Here is a 26,640-nt window from a genome sequence, read left to right on the forward strand (position 1 = left end):
CACAAAGTGCTTCACTTAAGTAAAAGTGTTAAAAATAAAACAGTAAAACACAAACAATAAAACTTACGCAACAAGAGATATTAAAAACACACAGAATTACAAACACTCGACAGCACTAAGCGAGTCTTGAGCTGCTTTTTAAAGGTCTACAGAGAGACAGCAGATCGTACGTCTAGTGGAAGATTGTTCACAGTGTCGGAGCTTCAAAGGAACGATCACCTTTTGTTTTAAGTCGAGAGCGAGACAACCAGTAAACCCTGGTCAGAAGACCTCAGTGACCTGCTGGAGATATAAGGATGCGCACAGGTGCCTGATCTTGCAGGGCTCTATATGTAAAAAACAAGAGCCTTATAATTAAGCCTGATGGGAAGCCGATGTATCAATTTGGTGATTTGCAGGTAAAAAGACGTCTGACAGTGGAATAAATGTGGCTGAAAAGTGAAAGTTTTTAAGAAGTAAAGGTTACGTGTACTCGTTTTATTCAAATGACTGTATTACATGTGGAAAAACTATAATAATTTAACTGTTGAAATAATATACACATATGTTTACTGTACTACAGAGTCCTCAGGTTGTTTGTGCACAAGCCGGTAAAGGAAATGGTCCTTTGACCTTTTTGAATACAGTCATGAAAAAGTCAGAGTTTGTCTAAGTCAGTGGTTTCCAGTGTAAATGTCAAACCCCTCGGGGGGATTACAACATAAATCTGAGATGATTAAAGACATATGCTAGCAAAAAAATATATATTATGTTAATGTGCTTCTTAATTTTCTCTACTTTTTGCTTCTACTTTTTGAAATACTTAAGTCCTCTAATAACCCTTCAAATGAAACAACCTGCACTAGAAAATTTAATTTATTTATTTAATTTATCATTTTGCCCACACTGATGGGAAAACCTGTGACAAGGAGTCACAAGTAGACAGTGCTTCATTTTCTTTGGGTTATAAGTCAAAATGATTGAGAGCCACTTTCGTAGTTATGCTATTGTTTACTGAAATATAGTTTACAAAAGGCCTCCTGTCCCTCCACATTGTGTTTGCTCATAGTATTAGTATGGATAATATGTGTCTGGTGAACTAAATATGACGTACTCTACATGTTTATGTTCTCATCACTTACTGGCTCGACTTCTGGGTCTGATTCTGGGTGTATTCGCGACTGTTGATACGTCTTGAATAAATATTGCAGCCCGCAACAGATGGAGAGCGTCTCTAGAGATCCAAGCAAACGGGGTTATCTGACATGTCAACACAGGAGGAGTAGCAACAAAATCATCTTGTACTTCTTCTTCTGTGTTTTAAGACTCTGTAATTGAACTAAGCTGAGTGCAAAACTTCACCAGTAGTCACTGAGAACAATAAGTGAATCTGTTGATGTTAGTTTCTGACACTTTCCATCTGTTCAGGGCCTTTTTTTTGCTGCATTTTACTGTTGGCAATACAGGAGTTTACGTTAGTTAAACTTGATATCAAAAACTGTGGATGAGAGAAATCTGCTAAGTCGCTAAAAATAAAATCAATGTTTATACTGTGTGTAAATGATGATGTTTTAGAAAGGAAAGGACCAGAGAACAGAAAGTACCTGAAGTTCCCCTCGTGGACCCGCTCACAATCAGGCAGCCTGATGTGGCAAGAAGGCAGGAGGTAAAGAGACAGAAACCACACACACACACACACATAATCAAACACACACATATCCATGTATATGTGCAATTACATAAACAGAAATGTGCACTTACCCATATATACACATTTACACACACACACACACAAGGCAAAGGTTAGTGTGCAGCTATTCTCTTATGATCTGCATCTTCAGTCTGTAAATTGCAGATAAAGCGGCGTAGATAGACGCTCTGTAAGATTACAATGTGTCTTTGCCTTATAGTTTGATGTCACACTGTAAAACGCGTCACTCTATATCACCTTTAACAAGTTTGTAATCCTCAGAATAACATTCAGCTACATTTTGAGGCTTACGTGGCCTTCAAATAGTATTACAGGCAAAAAAAAAAGGTTTAAAATATAAAACTACAAACTGGAAAATAATGCTATCTGCTTATTAGCTTCTTAACTAATTAAAAATGGGAATCTATTGAGCAAAATTCTCTTTAAAGAGACGTTAACGGGAAACAGCTGTATTGTTTTAATCCACCAAAAGTGGCAGCAAAGTAGCAGTTTTGATGCTTTGTTGTTATCGTAAGACGTCGATGTTTTATTCCTGTAACGTGACAAGATACAGTGGAAACTATCACAGAAGTCCTTCCATCCTGCATGTAACTATAGAAGAGGGTCCTCCATGATGTTTACAGTTGTACCTTTTACTGTATTTTCATTATCTTTATATTAGATAGCACCATTACGAGAGAAGACGTGATATGAGGAAGAGAAAAGATGCGACGAAGGTCCCAAAACCGAGATGTTGAGAAGGACGTCTCAATGCCTAAGCAAGTTTTAGTGTGAGAGAAAATTAAATAATAGGTTATCATTTTATAAATCTTTTGTATATATGTTACAAATGTTTTCAACTGAATGTGATGTAATGTCATTCTGATATACATGTTGGTGAAGAAATCCTACACCTAGTTGAACTAGTGAACTTGTTTCTATCTGAGGGTTGTTCGCTGACCTCTGGGGTCAACTGGAGATATCTTTGTCTTAAGCCTACTGTTTTATAACCTGTGTGGATCATGAGGTACCCAGACAAGCTAAAGTTGAAGGATGTGTTTGTTTGAAGTGATTGATTGACCATGAGGTCTCTGTTGGATCATTACTTGTTTATAAGGAGGTGTAACAGTTTGAGGAAGTGTCCATTTAGGGACCTTCTGGAGATATTTAAAGCTGTTTGGTTTGTGTTCACAGATCTCTCTCCAAAAATACAAGATGATCGTACTTTTATTTTGTGTTTGGACATTTGTATAATTGTTACTGATGGTGTGATGGATTGTAGTGTCTACAACTGTAGCAATGTTTAATGCTTTCTTTATTTCTCTGTGTGGTTCTTTAGCAACGATGAGAGTTTCCACAACAGTAGTCAAAGAGCGGCCTGTGGGCTCTGCAGAAAAAATACTTGGCCCCCTGATGAGAGTTTTGACTTTCATAGTTTACATTAAAACCGTTATATACGTCTAATATCGCCCCTACACGAGAAGAGGCATTAAAACTATGGTTGCGCCATGCTATTTGAACAGTTAATGGTGCTGAAAATTAAGTCTTATAAACCTCCCAGAGGTTAAAGTTTGAGGTGTGAAGTCCAACTATAACAGATTTGTTCTTCACAAACACAAATCTAACAGAAATGGTGTGTTGATGCCATTTTCCCACCTCAGATAGTCCTTAACAGTGTTATAAATCTATGTTATTCTTAAATGAATTAAAAGAAATAAACTAAATATCAAAGCCTGCCTTTCCACTGCACTGGTTAACGGCCCCGCAATGAAAAATCCTGAAAAAACTGCTGAGCCCTGCTGACCCCTGCTTACCCCTGCTGACCCCTAAGCCATGAGGACACCAAACTTTTACATTTTATATCTGTGAATGGAAGCACAGAGGACGTTTTAGACTGTTTGTATTGACTTCTAATAACAATTTGTAATTGGCTTGTCATAGAGTGTAAAGGTAAATAAATGCCTAGTGACGAGTCAAATTCAACAATATAGATTTTAATGCATAACGATTCAATTTGAGGCTAAATAAACGCCAATCAAATCAAACTAAAGCTGCAGCAGTCAAAATGACAGTCATTTAGATGTCTCATTGTTATCCATCAGACTTGTGAGTTTTTTTTGTCATATCTTCTAATTATTGCTAAGTCAGTATTCTCCAAAATTTTAACTCAGTGTCTTAAACAAGCTGTAATTTTGTGCTTTTGTGCGAGATGATGGTAAACTCGTCTGCTGCGATGGAGACAGACAAGCCTCTTTAGTATTATTCAATATCCTCACATCTTATAGATACATTCAGAGTGAGAACACATCCCTTTCAAAAGCTATGAAATATGACTATGACTGATTTTTTTTTTTCATTCATTTTACAAATGAAAACCTTTTCTGTGCAGAAGCGAATTGATTAAATAACCCAAACGGTCATTTAATTCTGTTATAACCATCAGAGCAGAAAATTAAATCATACTGAAATTTGTTCCTGGACACTTGATGCTAATGGACGGATAATTTGTTCCTGTCGGACTGTATTTCTCGAGCTTTTTACTCTGTGAATAAACAAGATAATATTAACATCATAATGTATACAGTTTATAATATTTGTCCATAGTTTAGAAATTACGGAGAAATATAAAAATCATACTGTATACAATCAAACATGTGTGTGGTAAAGTGTTTCCTTGTAAACATCAAACTAAAACAGAAATAACAATAAAGTAAAAATATCCAAGTAGACTTTTTTACTTAAAATTAGTTGGTTAAAAAACAAATTTTAGTTCACAGGGACCTGCAGGTGTCTTGTGACATTTGAAAGCAAGAAAAAGAGAAAAAGTGGCACACAGAGAAGGGAAAGACGTGAAAAGATCACTGAAAACACATATATCGTAACGGAAAACTGTTAGTAATGAGAAGTAATGAGTCCACCCACATATTCAGGAAAAATAAAAGGTTTCAGCCTACATTATTAATGGATGTGATTAGCATTAGAACGGCTACCGACATGAAAAGGCACAGAGCCGTTTATAAGATGGATTGTTTCTGGAAAAGCTTTGAAATCGACATGGATGAAGGACTTTTGTTTAGGATGTTAATCTGCCGTTTCTATTTGTTTGTTTCTTTTTCTTTCACTCCAGTACCATCAACAGGCTCACAAAGGGATGGATGGATGGATCCTGAGCAGCATCAGCATCACAGAGGGCCCACGAGGGCCACGACCCTGCCGTTAAACAGCTGTGCCTGCCTCCATGATCGTAAAAACATATATATTTTTTAAACTCCATGTGCATATTTTAATATAAACAATATCTAAACAAATAACTGCACAAAACATGAATAAAAAAAACAAAAACATAATTGACATGTTATATGTTTTGTGTTCTGTACAGTGTTGTCTTACTCGCTCCAGTGGACTCTTCCATCGATGCTCTGCATCTCGCCCAGCATGGCCAGTAGCAGGGAAGATTTCCCACAACCCACCTGGCCCACGATCATTGTCAGCTGACCTGAGCAGACAGAAAAGGTTGAGATTGGGTCATGTTGGTGTTGTCTATGTCTAATATAATGAAAAAGATGTCTGAATCTATTATGAGACATTTGGATTAGATTGAAAACATAAATTGTCACTGACAGACACACTATATGTCAGGGTTTCTCAACTTTGGGGTTGGGAGATGGGGTCGTAGATAGCTAAGACTGATACAATATGTTAAAGGAGACATGTCATGCACATTTCCAAGTCTATATTTTTATTCTGGGGCTCTACTGGAATATCTTTGCATGATTTACAGTTAAAAAAAACTCATTATTTATCTTATACTGGTCCTTTATGCAGCCCCTCAGTTCAGCCTCTGTCTGAAACAGGCAGTTTTAGCTCCTGTCTCTTTAAGGCCCGCCTCCTGATGAGCCCACTCTGTTCTGATTGGCCAGCTCTTGGAAACCCCTCCCTCGGGAGACTTCCGATGCTACATTAACAAACCATGTGACAAACTAGATTTTAGGGGTGTGCCCGAATACAAATTCATTATTCGGCAAAGCACAAATGGTTATTTATTATTTGTTGGGGGTGTTCCCCAGAGATAAAGTTGAGCTACTGACATGTAAACAAGTAAAGTGCTCTTAAAGACTCTCCATGAACTGTTGTTCCCCTTCTCCAACCACAAAGTTAGGTTGTAAAAACTAGGCAATAAATGAAAAGTGAAAAGCAATAATCACCTTTGAAGTTCCGTTATGGGTGTATAAATAAGTAATCATAATAATTTTCTAAAATTAAAAGTGTAATAAAAACAAAAACAGGATTTTTAAGCCTCTTTCCACTTTTATTCGAATACAAATACAGATACAAATAATTTTTGCTGCCTCAACAAATACAGATACAAATACAAATACTGGGATCTCTGCATATCCCTACTAGATTTCACTACCTTACTAGTTCTTCACTCGAAATGTCAGCTTCTCAAATAAATCCATACATGTTGGAGCTGAAATTCAATCTGAAATACGAGCATGGACACACACAAACCTTTAAAATTTGGCGTCTTAATTGAAAAACTTAATAGAATGTATCAGCATTTGTAAATACTGCATACATGCTTTCAAATACACAGGAATGTAACACTGACAACTTGACAAATACACACTGGGGTCATGAGAATTTTGAGACCTAAAAGTGGAGTCACAGGTCAGAAATGATACCCTACAACAACACAACCATCACTAATCTGTCTGACAGATGAGGTGAAAAAACTTCAACACATACTCAAGTTAAGCTCAAACAGAGCCTTAATATAGACTCTCAAAACCTGCAAATACACAAATACAAATCCTCATAATTTATCCCCTAAATGTAACCATCAGCCCTACATGCCAAAAGTCAACCCTGAACCTTCTCCATGTCTAACTTAGTTACTCTGAACTAAACTCTGCAAAACGTCTAACACAGACTCATACAAAGACCCAGACACTCTTTTCAGTTACTTTAAATAACATTACACCAGCAGTTGGCAGAACAACAAATCCAGTTTGTCTTAGTAGTAGCATGACTGGGATAGCAAGCAAGTCACTTCCCCAGGGGAAAGATGCAAACACGGTCCATTTGTTGGCAGCTTCCCGAACATGACTTAGTCTCCTGACACTTGGTATTTCAGTGACATCGCAGCACTGCTGTAATACTCTTGCAGCACGTCGACATGTTTCATTCACATTTTAACGGCGATCTCACAGCGTGAGAATGAACTGCACTTTTCACGTTACTGACTAAAGAACTTGTAGTTTAGTTTTCAAAATACTGAGCACAACTTGACCGCTCTTTCATCAAGAATCCGTTAACAATATTAGACTTCCAATCAAGATAATAAAAAGATTATTTTTACCGGACTTCCTGTCCCATAAGACACCCTGTGGTGCTCATATAGGAGGTTTCTACTTTTAACATCAGAAGAGAAAAAGTTGGGGGATTTTTTTTTGTTATCAATTATTTATTGTATAAATAAAGATCTGGAAAGATGAAACTAGTACAAGGCAACAGTATACAGAGAGCCCCCCCACAGCTCCACCCATAAACAAGCAAAGAAAACAACACAAAACAAAGGAAACTACTAAAAGAAATGTTTTAAAAACGAATATTGCAGCCATTCCCCAGACCTCATCCATGAGACTCTTGTTGTCATGCCACTGAAATCATATTTCATGGTAAGAGGCAAAAGCAAGAGGTTTAAATTTGAGGGAAACATCTATAAATATCACTGTATCACAGATATACATACTGTTGATGCATGTGGATACATCATAGGCAATGTTAACATGCATTTGTCCATATTCAAGCAACTTCCATACAACAAACAGAAATGCAGCAACAATCCAAAACAACTTCCAGTAATTCATGCAGTTTCAAGGAAGTGCTTGATTCTTTCCAGCAACTCTGCCCGGCAAGTAATACTTTGGGATTTTGATGCTTTTCTGTACGAGAACAGTCATTCTCTTATTGATGACGAATGCGGAGGTTTCCGGCGGCTCTGTATGTTCGACTCCAGTGCTGAGGTATCACCAAGGAGTAATGTCTCTTGTGATACAACGGAGCGGAGAGAACAGAGAGAAACATTTTCCCAAAAGCCTTTGACCTCTGGGCAGTCCCAAGCCATGTGAATAAATGTGCCAATGGTGTCATCGGTACGAAAAGAACAGTAGGGGTCTGCTCTGGTTTTCATCTGGCAGAGCCTTAAGGGAGAGAGATAAGCCCTGCGGATAAGTTTATAGTGCATCATCTGGTGGTTTGGGTTTCTTGATGTCAAGGATATGTTGGTCCTTATGACTTTCCAGTTTAGGAATTGGGATGACGCGGCATCCTTCCTCCGCAGTGTATCTAAAGGGAGGGGCCTTGTAGGAGGCTTTGACCAGGATATTGTACATCCTAGAGACTACACCTTTGGATTTAGCTTCAGTTTTAGCTAAAAGGTTGACAATCTGAAGGTGTGCCATGTCCTTTCATTGTTGAGCATCACTGTAGATAGATGAAGGAGGCGCCTGGGAGGTTAAATTTGGTTTGGAGGTCTCTGAATTGCTGTAGCCCCTGAAGGCCTACAATGTCTGCAAAATACTGTACATCATTTTGGCTCTATTGTGAAAAATTAATTGGTTTATTGCCTATTTACAATATGCTTCCATCCATCCATCTATTTTTTTGGGACCAGGTCACGGTGGCATCAGAGTAAGGAAACCCAGACATCCTTCACCCCGGCAACGCCTTCCAATTCCACCTGGGAACAAGGCGTTCCCAGGCCAGTAGAGATATGTAGTCCCTCCAGCATGTTCTGGGTCTGCCTCGGGGTCTCCTACCAGTTGCCTGGAACACCTCCAAAGGGAGGTGTCCAGGAGGCAACCTAACCAGGTGCCCAAACCATCTCAGTTGGCTCCTTTCGATGCGAAGGAGCAACGACTCTACTCTGAACCCCCTCCCCCGGATGTCCGAACTCCTCTCTAAGGCTGAGCCAACACTCTCCGGAGGAAACTTATTTTGGCTGCTTCTATCCATGATCTTAGTCTTTCAGTCACTACCCAAAGCTTGTAACTATAAGTGAAGGTTGGGATGTAGACCGACTGGTAAATTGAGAGCTTCGCCTTCTGGCTCAGCTCTTTCTTCACCACCGATCCAACCTGTCAACCTCACGCTCACTCGTGAACAAGAGGAGTTCAAGTATCTCAAGGTTCAAAGTGCTTTACTAGACTAAATAAAAATGGTAGACAAACAATGGTACAAACAATTTAAAAACAGTTTAAAAGTTATACAACATTGGGAAGGAAATATAGAAGCAAAAGGAGCTACATATGACAAAGAGTAAAATAAGTGAAATAACAAAATATAAAATAATTAAAATGATCAATAATTAATAAAATAGGTTTTAAGAAGTGACTTAAAAGATGAAAGTGAATTCAGACCACAAGCCATGTAAAAGCTCACTTATAAAAAGATGTTTTAAAGCTGGATTTAAAAGAGGAGCTTGTCAGTCTGATCTCCTCAGGGAGGTTGTTGCAGAGAGTCGGTCACCCTCGGTCCTATTATTAGTCTTTATTTTAAGGAAATTGTCATAAAAAATAGGGGAATTTTTTAAATATTTTATTGTCAATTTTGGCAAAAGTTTGGATTTTATACCATACAGAGAGGAGATGGTGGATCAGTGAAACAAACTTTCTCTCTTTCAGAAGAGAAATGATGATACAATACATGGTTGTCTCAGTAAACAATAATGTGTCTGATTGAAAACTGATCACTTATTCATCACTAATTAAGTTTACTACTATAATGCAATGAAATGACGTTATTCTACATAAGATAGTATTTTTATTGTGTATTTTGATTGAGTTTCATTCAGTCTACAACCTCAAACTTGATCTTTTTTGTAATAGTGTAGTTTTGTTTCTCTTTCTGTTATCTGCCTATTTATTTTTAATTTTTGTTTGTATTTTAAGGCTAATTGTTGGATTCAAAGAGGATCATGTGTGTGACAATGGTGTTTTAATTGTCTTCAACAAGTCTGATTTGCTCATATGCTTGTTTTTATCGTTGAAGCTAGAAAGACAAGACACCGATAGTGGGATATTCATATCTGCATTCAAAAACACTTGACATATTATGCCCACCGTACCTGTGGGGATGCGGATGTTGATGTCAGACAGCGTCGACAGGTTGCTTCCCCAGGTGAAGAATCCATTGCTCACCTGAACAGAAACACAGAAAAGAAAAAAATCAGTACAAAAGACAAAGTTAGCAGCTTGTTTTTTTCCCCACAAAATTAAACCTATAAAAAATTAAGTTTTATAACAGGTCATAAAAAAAAAAGATTCATTCTGTCTTCGCCATGCAGTAAAAAACACACTTATGTAACACACGACTACGTGCTGTTTTCTTGTCATGTGTGGACCTACCAGAGTAACGCATGTGACCCCATTTGATTTCCTGACCCAGAGTTTAAGAAACCCTAATTGTGAGTTCATTGCAGTGGACACTGCTGAGAGATAACTGCATTGCACATTGCACAAGCAGGAACACATACTGTGCTCATGGTATGTGGGACTCTAAACCAAAAGTCGTCCTGTGACGCATTTCTCTGGAGAGTTCATGTCAGCGAACGCTGACAAACAAAATGTCATTACACAAGATCTGCAGCTGCTGTCGTTCATTTATTTTCTCTCTGAGGCTGCAAAGATCTGATCAGTGCTCGTGTCTGTTTTTATGAGCAGGGGAACAAGGTATCTATCTATTTGTTTATTTTTCAAATATGGCATATGGGCCATTTTATCCAATTCTGATGTGATGACACTTCCTACTTGACTACACCTACAGAAACCCTTTAAACCTGCCAATAATTAAATAATAATTGCAATAAATAAAAACGGCACCTTTTGATTTACTTAACGTTGTTTTTACACAACAGATACACTCCCTCAGTTTGGTTTATGAAGCTTGTCAGATGGTGCGATGAATGTCTGCTGAATAATAACACTTCTACTTAACCAAAACATAGCTGTCACCTGTGTCACGGAGGCAGCTAAGCTAATAGCGTCGATAACCGATTCCGAACAGTAGCTTCAAAACCACACAAGCTGCATCAAATAATTGACTCTGTCTACTGACTCGAGAGGCCAGAATGACACAGCTTGTATGGAATAATTGACCTGCTACCTGCAAAACCAAGCGTGTTAACCAGCTTTTCTCTTCCTCAATTTCCATTTGTGGGTGTAAATTTTCAGTAAGAAGTTCCAGCTTTGCTTGCTGTGCACTATAAATTGTCCACATGTGAGTTACATTGAGTCTAAACGTCCCAGGAAGAGAGATAATTATCCAACAGCAGAGAAGTGTGTAACCGGCCTTCGTATCTAATCCCTGTTTCCTGATCTATCAGCCTGCTGCTTCCCACTAGGACTCTGTTTACATTACTCCCATCTGTTGCATTTACAGCATTTGTTTATTTTATGTTTATTTTATCCAACAATCCCCCCAAGTCCTTCTTCCACAGTTCCCTTCTCCTCCATGACACAGCTCCCAAAAGGCATCTTGGAGATAAAAGCATATTTCTTTCTTTATAATAAGATGATCTAAAAACTCATTTCAATCCTTTGGTGGTTTCGACATTTGGGAAGGAGATGATGTAAGGTTAAAATTAGTCAAGTATCTCATCAAATGTTACAGGAACATCAGAAAATGTAAAGTTAAAGCACAGTTACGAGCATCACTGTATCAATATGACATGTAACTCTCACACCTCTCCAATAATACTTAAATAAACTCATCAGGAAAACAAACCAGGAAATCAGATTAATGTTTTGGCTACTGAGAGAAAACTGAAGCATGTCAAAAGCAGGATGAGGTACAGAAAGGGAAAGCAAAGTCAGATATTATCTAAAAGACAAAAAGGGGAGGGAAAGAGAACGGAAGCAGAGAGGAGACATGTAAGAGAGGGAGTGAAACTCTATTAAAATAAGGAAATGTGGGGTTACATGTGGGTCACTGCTGTATAATTTAAAAAAAAAAGAAAAAAGATGATTTAATACAAAATGTAGAACGCTGCAGGAAATGATCTTAAACATTTGTGTCTACAAACTACTTTTTAATACCACAGAAAATGAAAGATGAAATATAAATATTTTTAAACTACTGCTGTGAAAAGTAAAGACATTAACTTTATATTAATTAAAGGGGGAATGACACACACATAAAGGATAATTCCAGTTGCTTTCCTAGTTTTGGCCATAACATTAACATTTCACTAGTCGTGTGAATTGCTGAGAATAAGGAACACAAGCAGGCAGATGATCGGACAGGTTGGGAACACACATTACTCAAACTGTCTGTAAAGATTCTCAGTCATCAGGGTCATGGTTCAATCGAGGGAAACTGGACTTGGTTGTAGATTCTTGAAGATGTTTTGCATCTCATCCAAACCACTTATGATGGTTACAAACCACTTAACCGCCAACTACGATGCTGTCCTTTCATCCCTTCCCAAGAGACTTAACAACAATTCACATTTGGCCTCATTGGTGACAACTCCAACAACTGTCGTTCACACTTGACACCACTGGTGCATTTATTCACCCTGCAGAAGTTAAATACCTGGGACTCCCCAACAAGCCCCTCGTATGACTGCATCTAAAACCAAGTCCAGTTGCCCTCGATTCAACCCTCTTTGGATGTTGTAAACATCCATCAGGATATACAAACAGACCTCCGGGTTAAACTACCGTACTTACTGTAGTTGTGTGCAGACAATTTTTTTGTGCAATGAGGTTAATCACCAACATTTCAATGATTCGATAACATCTTCACATATTTTAGATAATCTGGCTAAACTGTTGGTTTCTTTACAACACTGTGACTGTCGTTGTGTTCCCACATCTCAGCAATTCACTTGATTAGTAGGCTACAATATTTTCATCACTAATACAAACAAAACTACCAAAATGCTAACAGTTGACAGCCATTAAATGCAAATGCTTTAAGCTAACTAGCATGACGACGTCCTCACAGTGGCCCTGCTTGCAGACTGATGGTTAGAAGGTATAATGTTCGTTATCTAAGTGTGTTAGCATGCTAACATTTGATAATTAGCATGGAACAGGAAGTATAGCTGAGGCTGATGGGAATGTCATTATTTTTCCAAGGGTTTGGTCTTAAACAAAAGTGTTGGACCATTGCAAAAACCTGCACATAATTGTCAAAAGTATGTAGTCACCCCCGTCCATATTGGTCTTGGGTTATTTTTCCTGGTGTGGATCACAGAATATTAGAAAAGCTAAACTAGTTCCCATAACACGCTGTCCAACTGTGTCGGCAAAAGTGTTTATAGCCATTACGAATGGCAACACTCAGAGGGAGAGTGAAAAGTTAGGCAGTTAGGAGAGAGAAAATGAACAATAATTGTTCAAATATGGAGATAACAGTGCACATTTCCTGTACTCCTGGAAGACATACATGGTGCTATACTGAGTCATACACATGAAAAGCGGCAGAAATAGTTGCGCAACAAATAAAAAAAGCAGAGCTAGAGAAAAAACTGGGGTGGGGGGGGGGGGGGGATTTCAGAAGCTGTTCGCCCACCTGACAAGCAGTTCTGATTGAGTATACTGGTGCCTTTAATGCTACAGCACACAATGATATTTTAGACAACAGATGTGCTTCCAAATTTGTAGCAACAGTTCCAGTGTCAACGTGACAATGTAAACAAAGCCAGCTCCATAAATGAATGATCAAAACATTAGTGGTTGACTTCGGTAATGCTGTTGCGGCTTAACAGGAGTAAATACCTGCAACCAGGTTACGAAATCTTGCAGGATGCCTTCGAGAAAAGAGTAGAGGAGGCAACTTAATGCCCACGATTTTGAAATGACATGCTTTTGCCCATATAATTCATAAGAAAAGTGTTTTATTAAATGCTTTAATTGGTTAACTGATAAAATCCTACACTGACAGGTCAATGAAGACCTTCTATAGTATGAAGAAGCCTCTATCTTCTCTCTCTCTCTCTTTAATTAGCGGACCGCTGTCTGGTCGGTAGTTTCACTCCGCAGGGATGAGACAGGAAGAGCAGCCTTCACAGAGGGGCTGAGAAAATGTTGGACTCATTCATAAGGCCCTTTAAGGGGCAACGAATTCTCGTGTGAATCCTACACTTCCTGAGAAGGGAGAGAGTACACACACACACACACACACACGCACACACACACACACATACACACGCACACACACAAACAAACAAACACAAGTTGCATGTATGATTCCATGCAGCTACAAAAGAGCCATGAATGTACAAACAGTGAAGATATGAAACAGCTGTTGATAGAGTTCAATAAATCTTGGTATTAAGGAGAAGCTCTCATGTGTCTGAATGTTAATGAATGAAACACTTGATGTAACAAGTCGTTTTAAAATAAATACGAGCAAAATAAATGAGCTGCAGTGATATATCAGTACAGATCCACTTTGTAATACGACTGTAGTCGCCAATGTTACTGATTAAGCTGCATATTTTGAATATATTGTCCACAATCTAGGTGTTAACTGCTGGTGAAAACTGAATTTACATTCAGGGATCATTATTTTTGGCTTTTACTTTTCAAAAAAGACATAAAAAAATAAATTTGGTTATTTTGAATAATAAAAATTTGTCAGTAAATCGGGTGAAACTAGAAATATCGTCTCAGTTTACATCTATGTCTGTTTTTGTAGTGAAGACTTTGATAGAATTTAATAAAAAGGTATTAAGTGTATTTTTCTTGTATTTGTTCACATGTTTGGCCAATAAAGTTGATTCTGATTGAACACAAAGTTGTAGCCATGACAACAGACAATGCTTCAGATATGGATGCTGCTGCAAAGAAGCTACAAATTATAAAACGTAGATGATTCACACACAGAAGATCTAAACAATAAATCTGACCAAATGTGAAATATGGTCACAATCTCCTCTTCTGTTCCTGAGTTATAGCGTTGAATAAAGGCCAGAAAAGTGTTTTTGCAGAACATTATGATGTCACAGTGAAGTTGACCTTTGACCTTTTGGATATAAAATGTCATCATTTTATCCTCTTAGACATTTATGTGACACTTTGTCAAAATTAGCGGATGAATTCTTGAGTTATGGCCAAAAACATGTTTTGTGAGGTCACAGTGACCGTTGACCACCAAAAACAGTTTATCCTTGAAACCAAGTGGATATTTGAAGAAATTCCCTCATGGCGTTCCTGAGATATCGCGTTCATGAGAGTACGACGGACTGACGGACAACCTGAAAACATAATACCTCCGGCTTTGGCTGTCGTCGGCACGGAGGCATAAAAATACAGAAATCCAAGTGAAAATCTGTGTTTTTTTTAAAGGACTTCACTGCATAAATGTAGCTATCTTAGTTTTAGTTTCTTGTATTATTTTCTTCTTCTTCTTCACAATTATCTATTTCTGTTCATTTCCCCTCTCGCCATGTCCATGAAAATGGCAACCCTGCACCTCTGTACCTAAACTTATCTATCCTCAAAGGTCTCATTAGACTTCATCACTAATAGACGACTGTAAAAGTGCCAAGCAGGAGTCTGGAAAGCTGAGTTCATCGCTGACTTTAACCACCTTGCTCAGCGTCTCAGTTGGACCTCAATTAGTCTGACCACGAGACGACAACCTTCTTCTGACAGCCTTTACAAGCTGCTTCTCCTTCTAAAGTCTTCATGGAGACCAATCGGCTGCCTCTGACATCGACAACCACCTGATATGCGTCCAAAAATGTTGACAAAACAGCAGCATCATGTCATAAAGGCAGGGTGTGATTCGCTGGAAGGGAGATATCGCTGCCTCTGCTGAATTATTTTTATCCTCGATGGAGACAAAAATTCATCCCCCTCATAGTGATTTATGCTGCTTCAACCATAGACCACATGAAATATCTAAAATAAAAATAGGCTATTTAAAAAAGTGCTGCAATGTGAGAACAGTCAAACAACTTTAAAATCAGAAATAGACTTTTACTCTCAGCGCTCAATAGCATCGCTAGGGACGACACCGCATCCAGGCTTTAAATCACGCAGCCTAGATGTGATTTACTGTGTCATCACATGGCCTATAACTTGGAAGATGCCGAGTTAGTAAAGCATGTTACTAACTTGACTTCTTCCCCGGAGTTTTGTGCTTTCTCGTCTAACAAGTGACCACAGCTACTACTAGTATTATTATTAGTCATATTCCTATTATTATTATTGTTGTTACTGTTATTATTGTTGTTGCTGTGCTTCTTTGTCCTCTTCTCCCTCTCTCTCTTCTTCTTTCTCTCTAAACTCAACCAGTCTTCCACCTAGAGCCCGGTTCTGCTTGAGGTTTCTTCCCATTAAAGGGGAGTTATTCTTTGCTGCTCACTGGGGGGAATGTTGGGTCTCTGTAAATTAAAGAGTGCAGTCTAGATCCGCTCTAGTGCCCTGAGATAAACTTCTGTTGTGATTTGGACCTATAAAGATAAAATTGACTTGACTTAATTGACCGGGGGTTTCCTAATTCCCTGCTCAGATTGATGTGGGTAAAAGAGGGGCTATACACCGCAGATGACCCCTCAGCAGGAAAACAGAAAAACAAGACAGAAGTCCGTCATCAAAGCAAACTGTTGTCTTAGTCAGACAAGTACCTTAGGCATATACTGTAGCTTATTTACTTTTATGATGACAGCATGTTGGTCTATTGCATGTTGTGATTATTTTCTGTTCAAAGTTTGCTGCACGCTGCTCATACAGATTAATTAAACAGCGACTTGCAAGAATGACATAAAGTGTATTGGCACATTGGCCGAGTGGCGCTATCCACAGTACTGAAAGGAGTATTGGGGGATTTAATTGTGACATGTTAAATTAGTGTTTAACCTTTTGTTTCGCTGTATATGATCACATCTCCTGTGTGTCTGGATGAAGAAAGGACAAGGCATGAACATCTCTGAGAGTGAAAACAAGTCAAGTCAAACTAGTCAAGTTCAAGTTCCATAATTGTTTCATTTAAGTTTATAATTATTTTATAAATGTTACTCTGCATGAACTAGCCTGATTTATTTTAATAATATAATTAATGTTTTTATTTTCATGACATTTCACACATCGCACCCTCCATGAAGGAACACACATTTCTATCGTAAAGTCCTTCATTCTGTACGACCTCTGCATTGCTCCGAGACTACAGTCAGTCCTGCCAAAACCAGCCAAGTTCATTGACAGTTCTCCAGTATGACACAAGCCCTATAATTGATATGTCACTACGCTCTATATTTAGTCTAAAATCATATATCTTCTGGACCTTTAACACTGGACATTGGCAGTTCTGTCCTTTGAGACTTCATACTGTTTTGCTAACCTTACCCTGCTTTAACCGTCCCCCCAAAAACTGTGAATTTGACCCTGACCTTTACAGCCACATCCTCCGTCTCTGTGGGTCTCATCTGTCGCCTGGTCGGCTGCTCGTAGTTGTCCATCTGGTAGCGCATGGGCTGCTTCCTGTTGATGGCTTTCGTCTTGGGGGGGGGGGTATTGAAGGGACAATAGAGAGAGGGGAGTGAAAGGGAGAGATTTAAAGTTAGCATTAACTAATAAACTTAGGCTTTCCTCCATCCGCTTTGTTCCTTGGGGAGAAGAAGACATGAAGGGCTCCCCCGGATCTCAGCTCAGAGGATGTTGCCCCAAAGGCTTTAATACCACTTCTACCACATCATCCTGCTATCCCTCTATCTGACCATCTATCCAGTCCCCAGCCACACAAACACACACTATACATCAGCGTCTTTGTACTTCATGTGAAGTCCTGTTGTCTTTGTATCACGGGCTTTAGTTTGCACTGTGAACTGTTGACAGATATTTGCACCAATATCACCAAGAACATCTAGAAGCGCTCAGTTGATGAGGCAAAACAACTGCATTTGACTTAACACTTCTATATGATATGACTTGGATAACCGAGAAGAATCGCTGTATCTTTGTTGTTGTCTTCAATAATATGAACATGTTGATGATTGTGCTTTTGTTAAAGTCTAACCAGCTGTAATGGCTATAGAGTCAATCAAATTATAAAGCATTCATCCTCCGTCATTTCTTATGTGCAAGTGAAAAAAACTGGCCTGAAAGTGAAACTACTGTAGAGGAAACATCTGGATGAACATGTTCACACTGCCCCGTCATCCCTCCAGCAGTTAACCCCTGTTCATCATAGTGCATTACAATTTATTATCATGACATGTTTGGTATTCATTGTTCTTTGTAGTGAACTTTCTTACGGACAAGAAGAAATAACCATCTCATGATATTCATCTATAAAGCTCACATCTCTTCTCTCATTTCAATCTACACAATCCAGTAACTTATGTCGGCAGAACTGGTTTCAGGTACTACGCACCTTTCAAATGACATGAACTTCAACCTGCCCTCAAACGTCTTCGTCTTTCATTCCTCTTGGAGATTTTAAAGTTTTGTTATTTGATGTTTTTATAACTCTCGTCACTGTTCTAATTAATTCTTGTGTAGTTGTGTTGTTCATGTTTCATTGTTCTCAGGTCTCTAATCTCAGTGAGACTCTCTGATTAAATAAAGATTTAATAAAAATGAATAAATTAGGAACTAATAAGGACTACAAATGTCTAACAAATTTGATTAAAATCTGCGTATCACTTTTCAAGATACCTTCTCAATTACCAAAGTGCTGGTAAGGAACATTTTCATCTCACAGGAGACCATTAATATTGATATGATATAACTCAAAAATACAATTTATTAAACACAATAGTGATTCAATAATATATCTTGCTCATGAAAGCTTCTCTTCTCTGTTTTGAGAAGTTTAGCTTTGGTTTGGGATAAATGCACAGATTGGGTAATTGGCGGAAGCATCTATCGCTGCACAGACTTACAGAGAATTCATGCTAATAACGACACAAATAATTAACAAACAATGTTCTGGGAAGTTGAGTGCAATAAAAACAAAGCAGTGTCACTTAACACCCACTTACCCTGCTACAATTTGTTTTTAAAAAATGAGAATCTTGTAATTACCACAATATAATGGCTTCATAATGCAGCTGCTACAGAATGGCTGCAAATGGGGATTTCACATTAAGTAGAAATAATCAAATAATGAAAGTGACGACAGAAAACAGAGACAGAAAACATGAACACTGTTGGATTCAGTTACTGCCTGATGCATGTTTAAAAAAAATACTTTTAAAAATCAGTTTTGCAGTGTTGTGACATTGTGTCTCCTATTTAAAAAAACATTTAACTTCTAACTACAGAGGAGACTCATGAATCACTCTGCCCTGTGGCCTGACTGTCCATTTTAGACACAAATTGTGATAATCCCACTGCAACATAATAGTCACCATGTGACTCGGTTGCCTGAAACCTCAGACAGCCACAAGATTAAAGTCTGGGCTGCAGTTTACTGGGTGGTGATGCTCTATAACCCCCCCCCCCCCCCCCCTCCCCTCCACAGTGAAATTAACTTGATGATTAGTACTGTGGAAATAACTTGACATAAGATTTGAGTAAAGGAACAATTCTACATGTCACTTTATATCAAACTCTAAGCTCACATTGATTGTAGCTGGAAGAAAAACATTTTTAAATGATGAATTAAACATGCAAGGTGTTTTTATTCTTCTTTAGGCATGAAAAAAATATTTGAACTTCATTTTTTTTTAAACACGCCTTTTGCAAAGAGTTTGTCCAACTTAGTGGACGGATGATTAATTGTCATTTTCTCCCAACATAAAATCAACACTTGGAATTTTTTAACAATTGTATTACTCCTTAGTTATTACATGATGTTACAAAATTTTATTTACCTGCAAGGGTCTATTACTATAGAAGGATTGGCAAGATATTCCTGAATTGACGAGTATTTCCAGGCTGCAGGCGGCCATCTTGGTTTTAAGAAATTTGTGTTGCACTTACAAAGGCTGGCCAATGGATGGCAGTGTATGGGATGACACACTAGAGTCCGCTGTGTCGGCTGATGTGCAACTACACCATTAAAACCCCATGCACATATAAGAAAACGGCTTTTGAATAGCTGTCCACTGTAGTGACCGCTATGCATGAAAGGGTTAATTCTGTGAAACGTCCTCAACAAGATAATAATACGTTTAATTTTACTGCACTTTTCATTCACAGTGAAACTCAAAGTGCTACAGTATTAAAGGGAAACTTTGATATTTTTCAACTTGGACCATATTTATCCATCTTTTTGTCTAACTGACTAATGGGGACACCATTTTTTGAAATTGGTCCACTATTGAGCGAGAGCACTGCAGCGAAACGGGCTGTGATGTAATCCGACTGGGCGATAGCGCCACTGACAGACTCGTATTGTTATTATAAGTGTCTGACAACATTATGGAAAGTACCATTAAGAGAAATAAAACATTTTTCTTTATCTTTTGCTTGATCCGGTCTGTTTGTTATTGCGTCTAACCAACTCTCGTTCAAAGATAAGTCTCGTTTTGTTCTGAGTTGTTGTCGAAATAAGCTAATAATTCACTAATCCGCTGCCAGTTAATTTGATGTTGAGATATTTCACCACAAGAGAAGAAGTCAGAGGATCACCAAAGTCATTCAAATGTTTCCTCTGGGGACCTTGAATATCTGTAGCATATTTCATGTCAGTCCATCTAATAGTTGTCAAGATCTTCCACCCTGAACCGCAAATGTCGACCTCATGGGTTACTAGGGGGGAAAGTCAGTAAATCACCAAGGTCAGTGGGATTCATCCTCTGGGGACCATGAATGTCTGTATAAAATGTCATGGCAATCTGCCTAATAGCTTTGAGATATTTCAGTCTGGAGAAAAGTGATGGACTAACTGACATTGCCATCCCTAGAGCCAAGCAGATCCAAGTGAAATATGGTGACAGTTGAACGCTTTTTGATTCAGATTAGATACATCCAGTTGGCTTTTGGGTTGACATCAGTGTATTTCAATTGTTCAGAGAGTTGCAAGATTAAAAGATGTTTTTTTTCTTTTACTAGACCACAAATAACAGATAATTTATTGCCCAATAGATGAGGAAAAATATTAGACCATAAACATTCTGTCTGAGGTTTTTATAACTCAAATCATAGATAAGCCTCTGTCAAGAAATTTCAAATAATATTGAGAGCATTTTCTTTTCCTTATTTCCCAAAATTCATTCTTATGAGCTCTTATGATGGCACGTCACTGTCTAAATACTCCTCGGAGGATCTCGTCCCAGCAGGATTCGTGGCTGAAGTTATACAACGAGCCTGAACACCCTGTTAAACGGACCTGTCACTAAAATAGAAAAGGACAAATGTCCACCTGGAGTAACATGGAAGGAATGTGTGTGCGCCGTGTCATCTGGCACACCTCATTGATCCAACCATATGGAAACACTGGCTGTTAAACTCGGCACATGAAAGCGATTTCTTGGCACCTACAGCACGTTTTGTTAACACCGTTTGTTTTAAATACAGAATAAATGTTTGGATTTTTTTTTTTTTATTATTATTGTTTGAAGCTCTTCATTAATCTGTTGTCACTTAACATGAAGTCTGAAAAAAAACTGCATGTGCTTCAGACGTCAATTGAGAACACACGAAGGGGAAGAAAATCCAATCGTAACCATATTGTACAATTTGGATACAGAAATTAAATAATACATTAAAGGAAAATTAACTTTTTTTTCCCCCATCTGGGTCTTATTTTCATTGTTAGCACCAAAATTATCCACAGCAGAGCTAAACTTCCAGTTACTGTATGTACTGTAGCTGTGCATATATATTTTATATATTATATTTGGGTGATTTCACCTCAAGTAATACATTTTGCTAAACTGGATCCTATTTAAAAACATGTCAGACTGTATGTATTAGTCACCCTAAGCCTCTAGCATTGTCAAATTTGTATGCAAATGTTATCATTACCCATGAGAACGATGACCGAATTTTAAGATATTTTATCCAGGCTGAAGAAAATGGTGAAAAACAAGTAGTTTTCCTTAAAAATCTTGCCTGACTGAGACTTTTGTCTGTGCTCAGTTATCAGTTTCGCTGATTGATCTTGTATCAGTAATACTCACCGCCCCCAGGTGTTTTTTACTGGCCTCCAGGGAAACAGACATGTCTCCGTTTCTCCAGCTGTCGTCTCCAATTTCGTCACTCTGGAGAAACTCACCAAGCTTCTGGACACTGTGAACGAACACACACACACACAGTCAAACACAAACAAGTGTGATTGTGATCACACCGATTCCAGTAATCTCTCAGGAGTTTAGCGTTTCTCCTTCACTGCTCTCAGGTTTCCTTCGTGTTCCTTTAATTAGATTTACCACTGGAACCGCATCCAATTTTGTTACACAGCATCTCCTGTTTGTCTTCCTTGTTTAGTCATGTCCGCATCTCCTTCTCTCCCCTTCTTACCAGTAACAAAATATAGTCAATCCACTGAATACGACTCAAGAAACGGCTCGAATTAGCTTCGGCTGCAGATTAACGGCTCAGCGAGGATGTGCAGTATCAGTGCAGTCATCTTATCTGAAGTCTTGCCTTGTTCCTCGCTTCATTTTCATACACACATATTTTATACAAAGGCTATAAAAAACATTTCCTGGCCACAATGGCTTTAGTGGGATAGATTTTCCACCATCCAACCTCTATTTGATACTATTGGTTGACACTAGTGGCCCCAAATCGAATTCTGGCATAAACTTGTGTGTGTATACTGTTTCTGTATACTGAGCTAAATCCAAAACTGTGTCCAGAATATCTGAGAAGGTGCTCTGTACAGAGAAAACTACCATCACACCACACGCTTCTATCAAACATTTTAATTATTGATGACTCATGCTGCCACCGAGGACAGCGAAAGAGCAAACCTGCCAATCATTTTATGAGCTAACAAAGAAGAAAAGAAAGCACTGGGGAGGTTTTTTTTTCAATCTTTTCACCTTGAAAACTTCCATAATCACACACAGACTCACCTGACTAAAGCCTTGACGGCGAATCTGACGACAGTAGAGAGCAGGAATAGAGGTGTGACCAGGATGTGGAACAACGCCAGAGCAGCAAAAGCCTCCGAAGGACTCGGACCACTTTTATTGATGAAGTGATGCGTCACAAATGTCTACAAGGGAAAAAACATTTTTGCATTTCATCACCTGATTATACACACACACACACACACACACAATGCATCACATACATCAAAACTGTCTTACCGAAAGTACGGCCGCGATGGGGATAGCAGCGTTCATGAAAACTGCAAGCAGGAAAGAGTCATATGAGTTGAAAGATAAAGTACAATATTATGAGAATGTGATATTGCGATCGTGAGAGAAAGCGAGCCAACAGCAGATTTATCTTTCTGCCAAATCCTGCCGTCATGATATGAACGATCGCTCATTTCCTACATAAAATAATCAAACATTAAGGCTGGTGTTGTGTTGATACTGAACATATGCAGAGTATTTCATGCACATGAGAGGAGAATTGTGTAATGTGCAAACCAAAACCAGTCATGTCTTTCACTTTTTCTTTTTTATCAACTTGGATAAACACTGAGCGGATTGTTTCCTGCAATCACGCACAAATTAACACAAATTAAAACGAGGTCATGGACACGTTTTTCATCTTACTTGACATCGATGTATAGAAAGCGAACGTCTTAAGGCTGGTGAGCTCTTTGCCTCTGGTCTCCTCCACGCTGTCACAGAAGATATTCTCCCAGGCGTAAAGCTTTAGTAACTTTATCCCCTTCAAGATCTCCGTGGTCTTTTTCAGACGATCGGTGGAGTGTTCCTACAAGAGACGACTCTGTTGATATATCACATCTCATACACATCAAGTTCACTTCTTCTGGCCATGTGCTTTACTCCAAAAACAAAACAATTATATAAGCATGCTGCTGCTTACTAGTGTGCTTTTCTGTGTGTCTGCCAGCTTCGTTGCTATGCGGTATTGGACCGGAGCCAGAAGAACTATGACAGACGCTCCAACTAAAGCGCTCGAGCCTAATAAATAGTAGAGCAGAATCACTCCCATCACAATCTGCAAAGAAGAAGAGGAATGAAAAATTTAAAAAATCACCATTACTGTGTATTATACAGGATGAACAGATATTTATGGAGTTTTTTTCCTACCTGTACAGGCATGGCCCACAGGTTGGGGCAGAGAAAGAGGAACCACATGAGCTGGTTGGTCTCTATGGCAACCAGGTTGTTGATCTGTCCCAGTGTCATCTCCCCCATAGACATGTTGGAGGTGGACAGACGCAGGATTTTGTTGTAAATCATCGCCTGGTTAATTAAAAAGAAAACATGAATACAATATAATACTTGATACGGGACAAGAAATATCAAAATATTTTTATAAACTGCGCAAAAACTAAATAAATTGCCTCAATAAAAAGTCTAAAATTCGCAAAATTATAACTTAAATTTAGAAAAGAATCAGTAAAGAAGAGCATACATCTGACCATTTGGTACCAACTTACAGTACTTGATAGATTCAGATATTCTGTAACATTTCAGTCAAAAAGTACTATTTGATTTTTAATATAATCGTATCTTTGTTTGATTGAGATATATCCGTGTGAGACGCTAGCTGATGCTAATGCAGAGTCATTACATGCAGGTTTTCATGAATATATTCAGTAGTAGAAGCATCCTGGAGTTAGATAGTCTAATGGTCTAAATGCCAGAGCCTCTTTTGTCCACTGAGTAAAAGGAATTTATGATACAAATTAATTATGCAGAAATACGCACTGAATGTTTTGATAACATTTACTTAAACCATCTGGGATTTTTTCTTTTATTGCCTTTCTGTTTGTGTACAAAACAGACCATAAAAATCAGTTTACATATTTTATTTCATATTTTATGTGCTATAAAACCCTCCGTGCAGCCTTGAACTGTCTGTTCTCTAAGCATTTCAATCGATTTTCTGTTAAATCAGGACGGGAGACGTTCGTATGAGAACAACAGAAGCTCCTCTATCAGCGAGCAGTCTCGGTCTCTGAGGCGTTCGGGAGATCAATCACGTAGACGTGTTCAAAGCAACATGTCAGTAAACTTAATTTTCCATGCAACGCTCACCAGCAGGGCTCCCCGCAGGTTGATGCCTGTTTCTATGGTGACGTAGTAGGAGGCCTGCAGGAAGGTCCTCTGCAGGACTAAAGCCAGGAAGAGCAGAACAGCCAAGACCGAAGTGTTCTGCAGCAGCTCGGTGGAGGACATGAAGTACACGCCGAAATATGTCTCCTTCAATAAAACACACACACAAAGAAGAAACATTAGAAGACATAAAGGTCTTGTTTAAAAGTTGTTCACAGTTGAGTCAAACTAATTCAAAATGAATTATCAGCGGAGTCACATCTGTTTTCTCTTCCATGAACAGAATCCATAGAGTTGGTGCATCAACTCTTTGTTTTCAGCTTCAAATGAAAATATAACTTTCGTCTAGTTTTACTTACTAAAGAAATGACAACTTTGGCAGTGCTAATCAATTCTTGAAAGACTTCAATATCTGTCTATCTGGAGAGTGGAGAGCAGAGGTACGGAAGCCTGAGAGTGGCGTGCTGCAATGTGAGCAACAATGAAGGAAAACCCTCGTCGCTGAAGTATTTTGGTTTCGTTTCTGTCTGCGTCTATTCGTTAATGAAGTCAGCGACACCCAAAAACCTTCAGCAGAGTAGAGCTGCGACGATGAATAAATCATCAGAAGATTAATCGCTATTAACTATTTTGATAATCAAATAATGTTTAATCATTTTGTTGTTTTGTTGCAGCTTCTCAAATGTGAGAATTTAAAGCTTTTCTGTGTCATACGTGATAATAAACTGAATTTATTTAGATTTTGGACTGTTTAGCTGACAAAACAAGACATTAACAAAACATAACAGGCATCTGACATTTTACAGACAAAACAATGAATTGATTCATTGAGAAAATAATCAGCAGATTAATTGATAATTGAAATAATCGTTAGTTGCCGTGTACACCTGTATGAATGTGATTGGATATTAACAGTCAGCTAGTAGCCAAGTGAAGGAGAACCAATGATGTGATGGTGAAGCATGAATGAAACATTTTATACAACTGACGCATGTATAGACGTATAGAAAATATACAATATTTATTGCAGCATTTGTTACATTCCCTCTTAATAATAACTCTTAATAACTCACAGTAGCAGTTTGACCTATTATTCGTACTTCTCTGTACATAACACCTATAAGTTTATGTTTGTTTATCTCTGCTGTGTATCTGTGTGTATCTTCCTATACATTTGTTCTTGGCACTATATCTCATATTGATTTAATGGCAATATTTTAATTTATTTTTGAGCCAGTTATCACATATTTAATTTGCTGCTAATTTGCATTTACTATTATATTTTTTCCACGTTGAGCACTTCTAGCACACACATACCGCGTGTATGAAAACACACACACACACACCGTAGTATCAGAAAGCTCCGTCTGGTGCTCAGCAGGCCTTCCCTCAGTATTAAACTGAGCTAGTGAGTGTGAAGTGAGTGGGGAATTTTCCATGTCACTCAGAAATGCAGCTCTGCTCTGCTCTCTATCTCTGCTGCCCATTATACCCACTTTAACAGGCAGGCACGGAACCGACAACAGCTCACATTCAACATCGACTATAACAACATCCAGCCAAATGGGACTGAATGAAAATAAATTGTCATTACAAAAGCATCTGTTCTGCCTCTCACAGTGGCTCTTTCCTGTGTTACGACCTTCGGAGGAGACTGGCACGGATTTACGAGGAGTCGATGTCTGTGATCAGCTTTGCCTTTGTCTCTTCCTTCGCCAAATGGACTGTCTGTAAAAATGTCTGTGTTCTCTCTCCGTCTACAACACCTTCTTTGTTGGGGCTGTCATGAGCAGATATTACTGTTTTGTAATATTTATAGTTTGTTATCGTTACAGCTGATATTGCTTTATGA

At 38.4% G+C, this 26,640-nt stretch overlaps 1 protein-coding gene and 1 long non-coding RNA gene across 4 annotated transcripts in view; one reads left to right on the top strand and one right to left on the bottom strand.

The window, feature by feature from the left end:
- abcc9 (ATP-binding cassette, sub-family C (CFTR/MRP), member 9) overlaps positions 1-26,640 on the bottom strand; it is a 77,857-nt gene that overhangs the window by 36,539 nt on the left and 14,678 nt on the right. For all 3 annotated transcript variants that reach the window (XM_042403478.1, XM_042403480.1, XM_042403479.1), the window contains exons 9-18: positions 24,771-24,935; positions 23,817-23,972; positions 23,590-23,724; positions 23,313-23,475; positions 22,896-22,936; positions 22,659-22,801; positions 21,759-21,867; positions 17,079-17,186; positions 9,801-9,873; positions 5,060-5,165 (exon numbers count right to left, since the gene is read on the bottom strand). In XM_042403478.1, the coding sequence (XP_042259412.1) occupies positions 5,060-5,165; positions 9,801-9,873; positions 17,079-17,186; positions 21,759-21,867; positions 22,659-22,801; positions 22,896-22,936; positions 23,313-23,475; positions 23,590-23,724; positions 23,817-23,972; positions 24,771-24,935 (1,199 nt within the window). The remainder of the gene's footprint in view (positions 1-5,059; positions 5,166-9,800; positions 9,874-17,078; positions 17,187-21,758; positions 21,868-22,658; positions 22,802-22,895; positions 22,937-23,312; positions 23,476-23,589; positions 23,725-23,816; positions 23,973-24,770; positions 24,936-26,640) is intronic.
- On the top strand, positions 1,316-5,135 carry LOC121890871. The gene is made up of 3 exons (XR_006093959.1): positions 1,316-1,645; positions 4,797-4,913; positions 5,049-5,135. It is a non-coding gene; the product is annotated as an uncharacterized LOC121890871 (long non-coding RNA).

The sequence above is a fragment of the Thunnus maccoyii genome, chromosome 23 (genome assembly GCF_910596095.1).
Source record: "Thunnus maccoyii chromosome 23, fThuMac1.1, whole genome shotgun sequence".
Lineage (NCBI taxonomy): Eukaryota > Metazoa > Chordata > Actinopteri > Scombriformes > Scombridae > Thunnus > Thunnus maccoyii.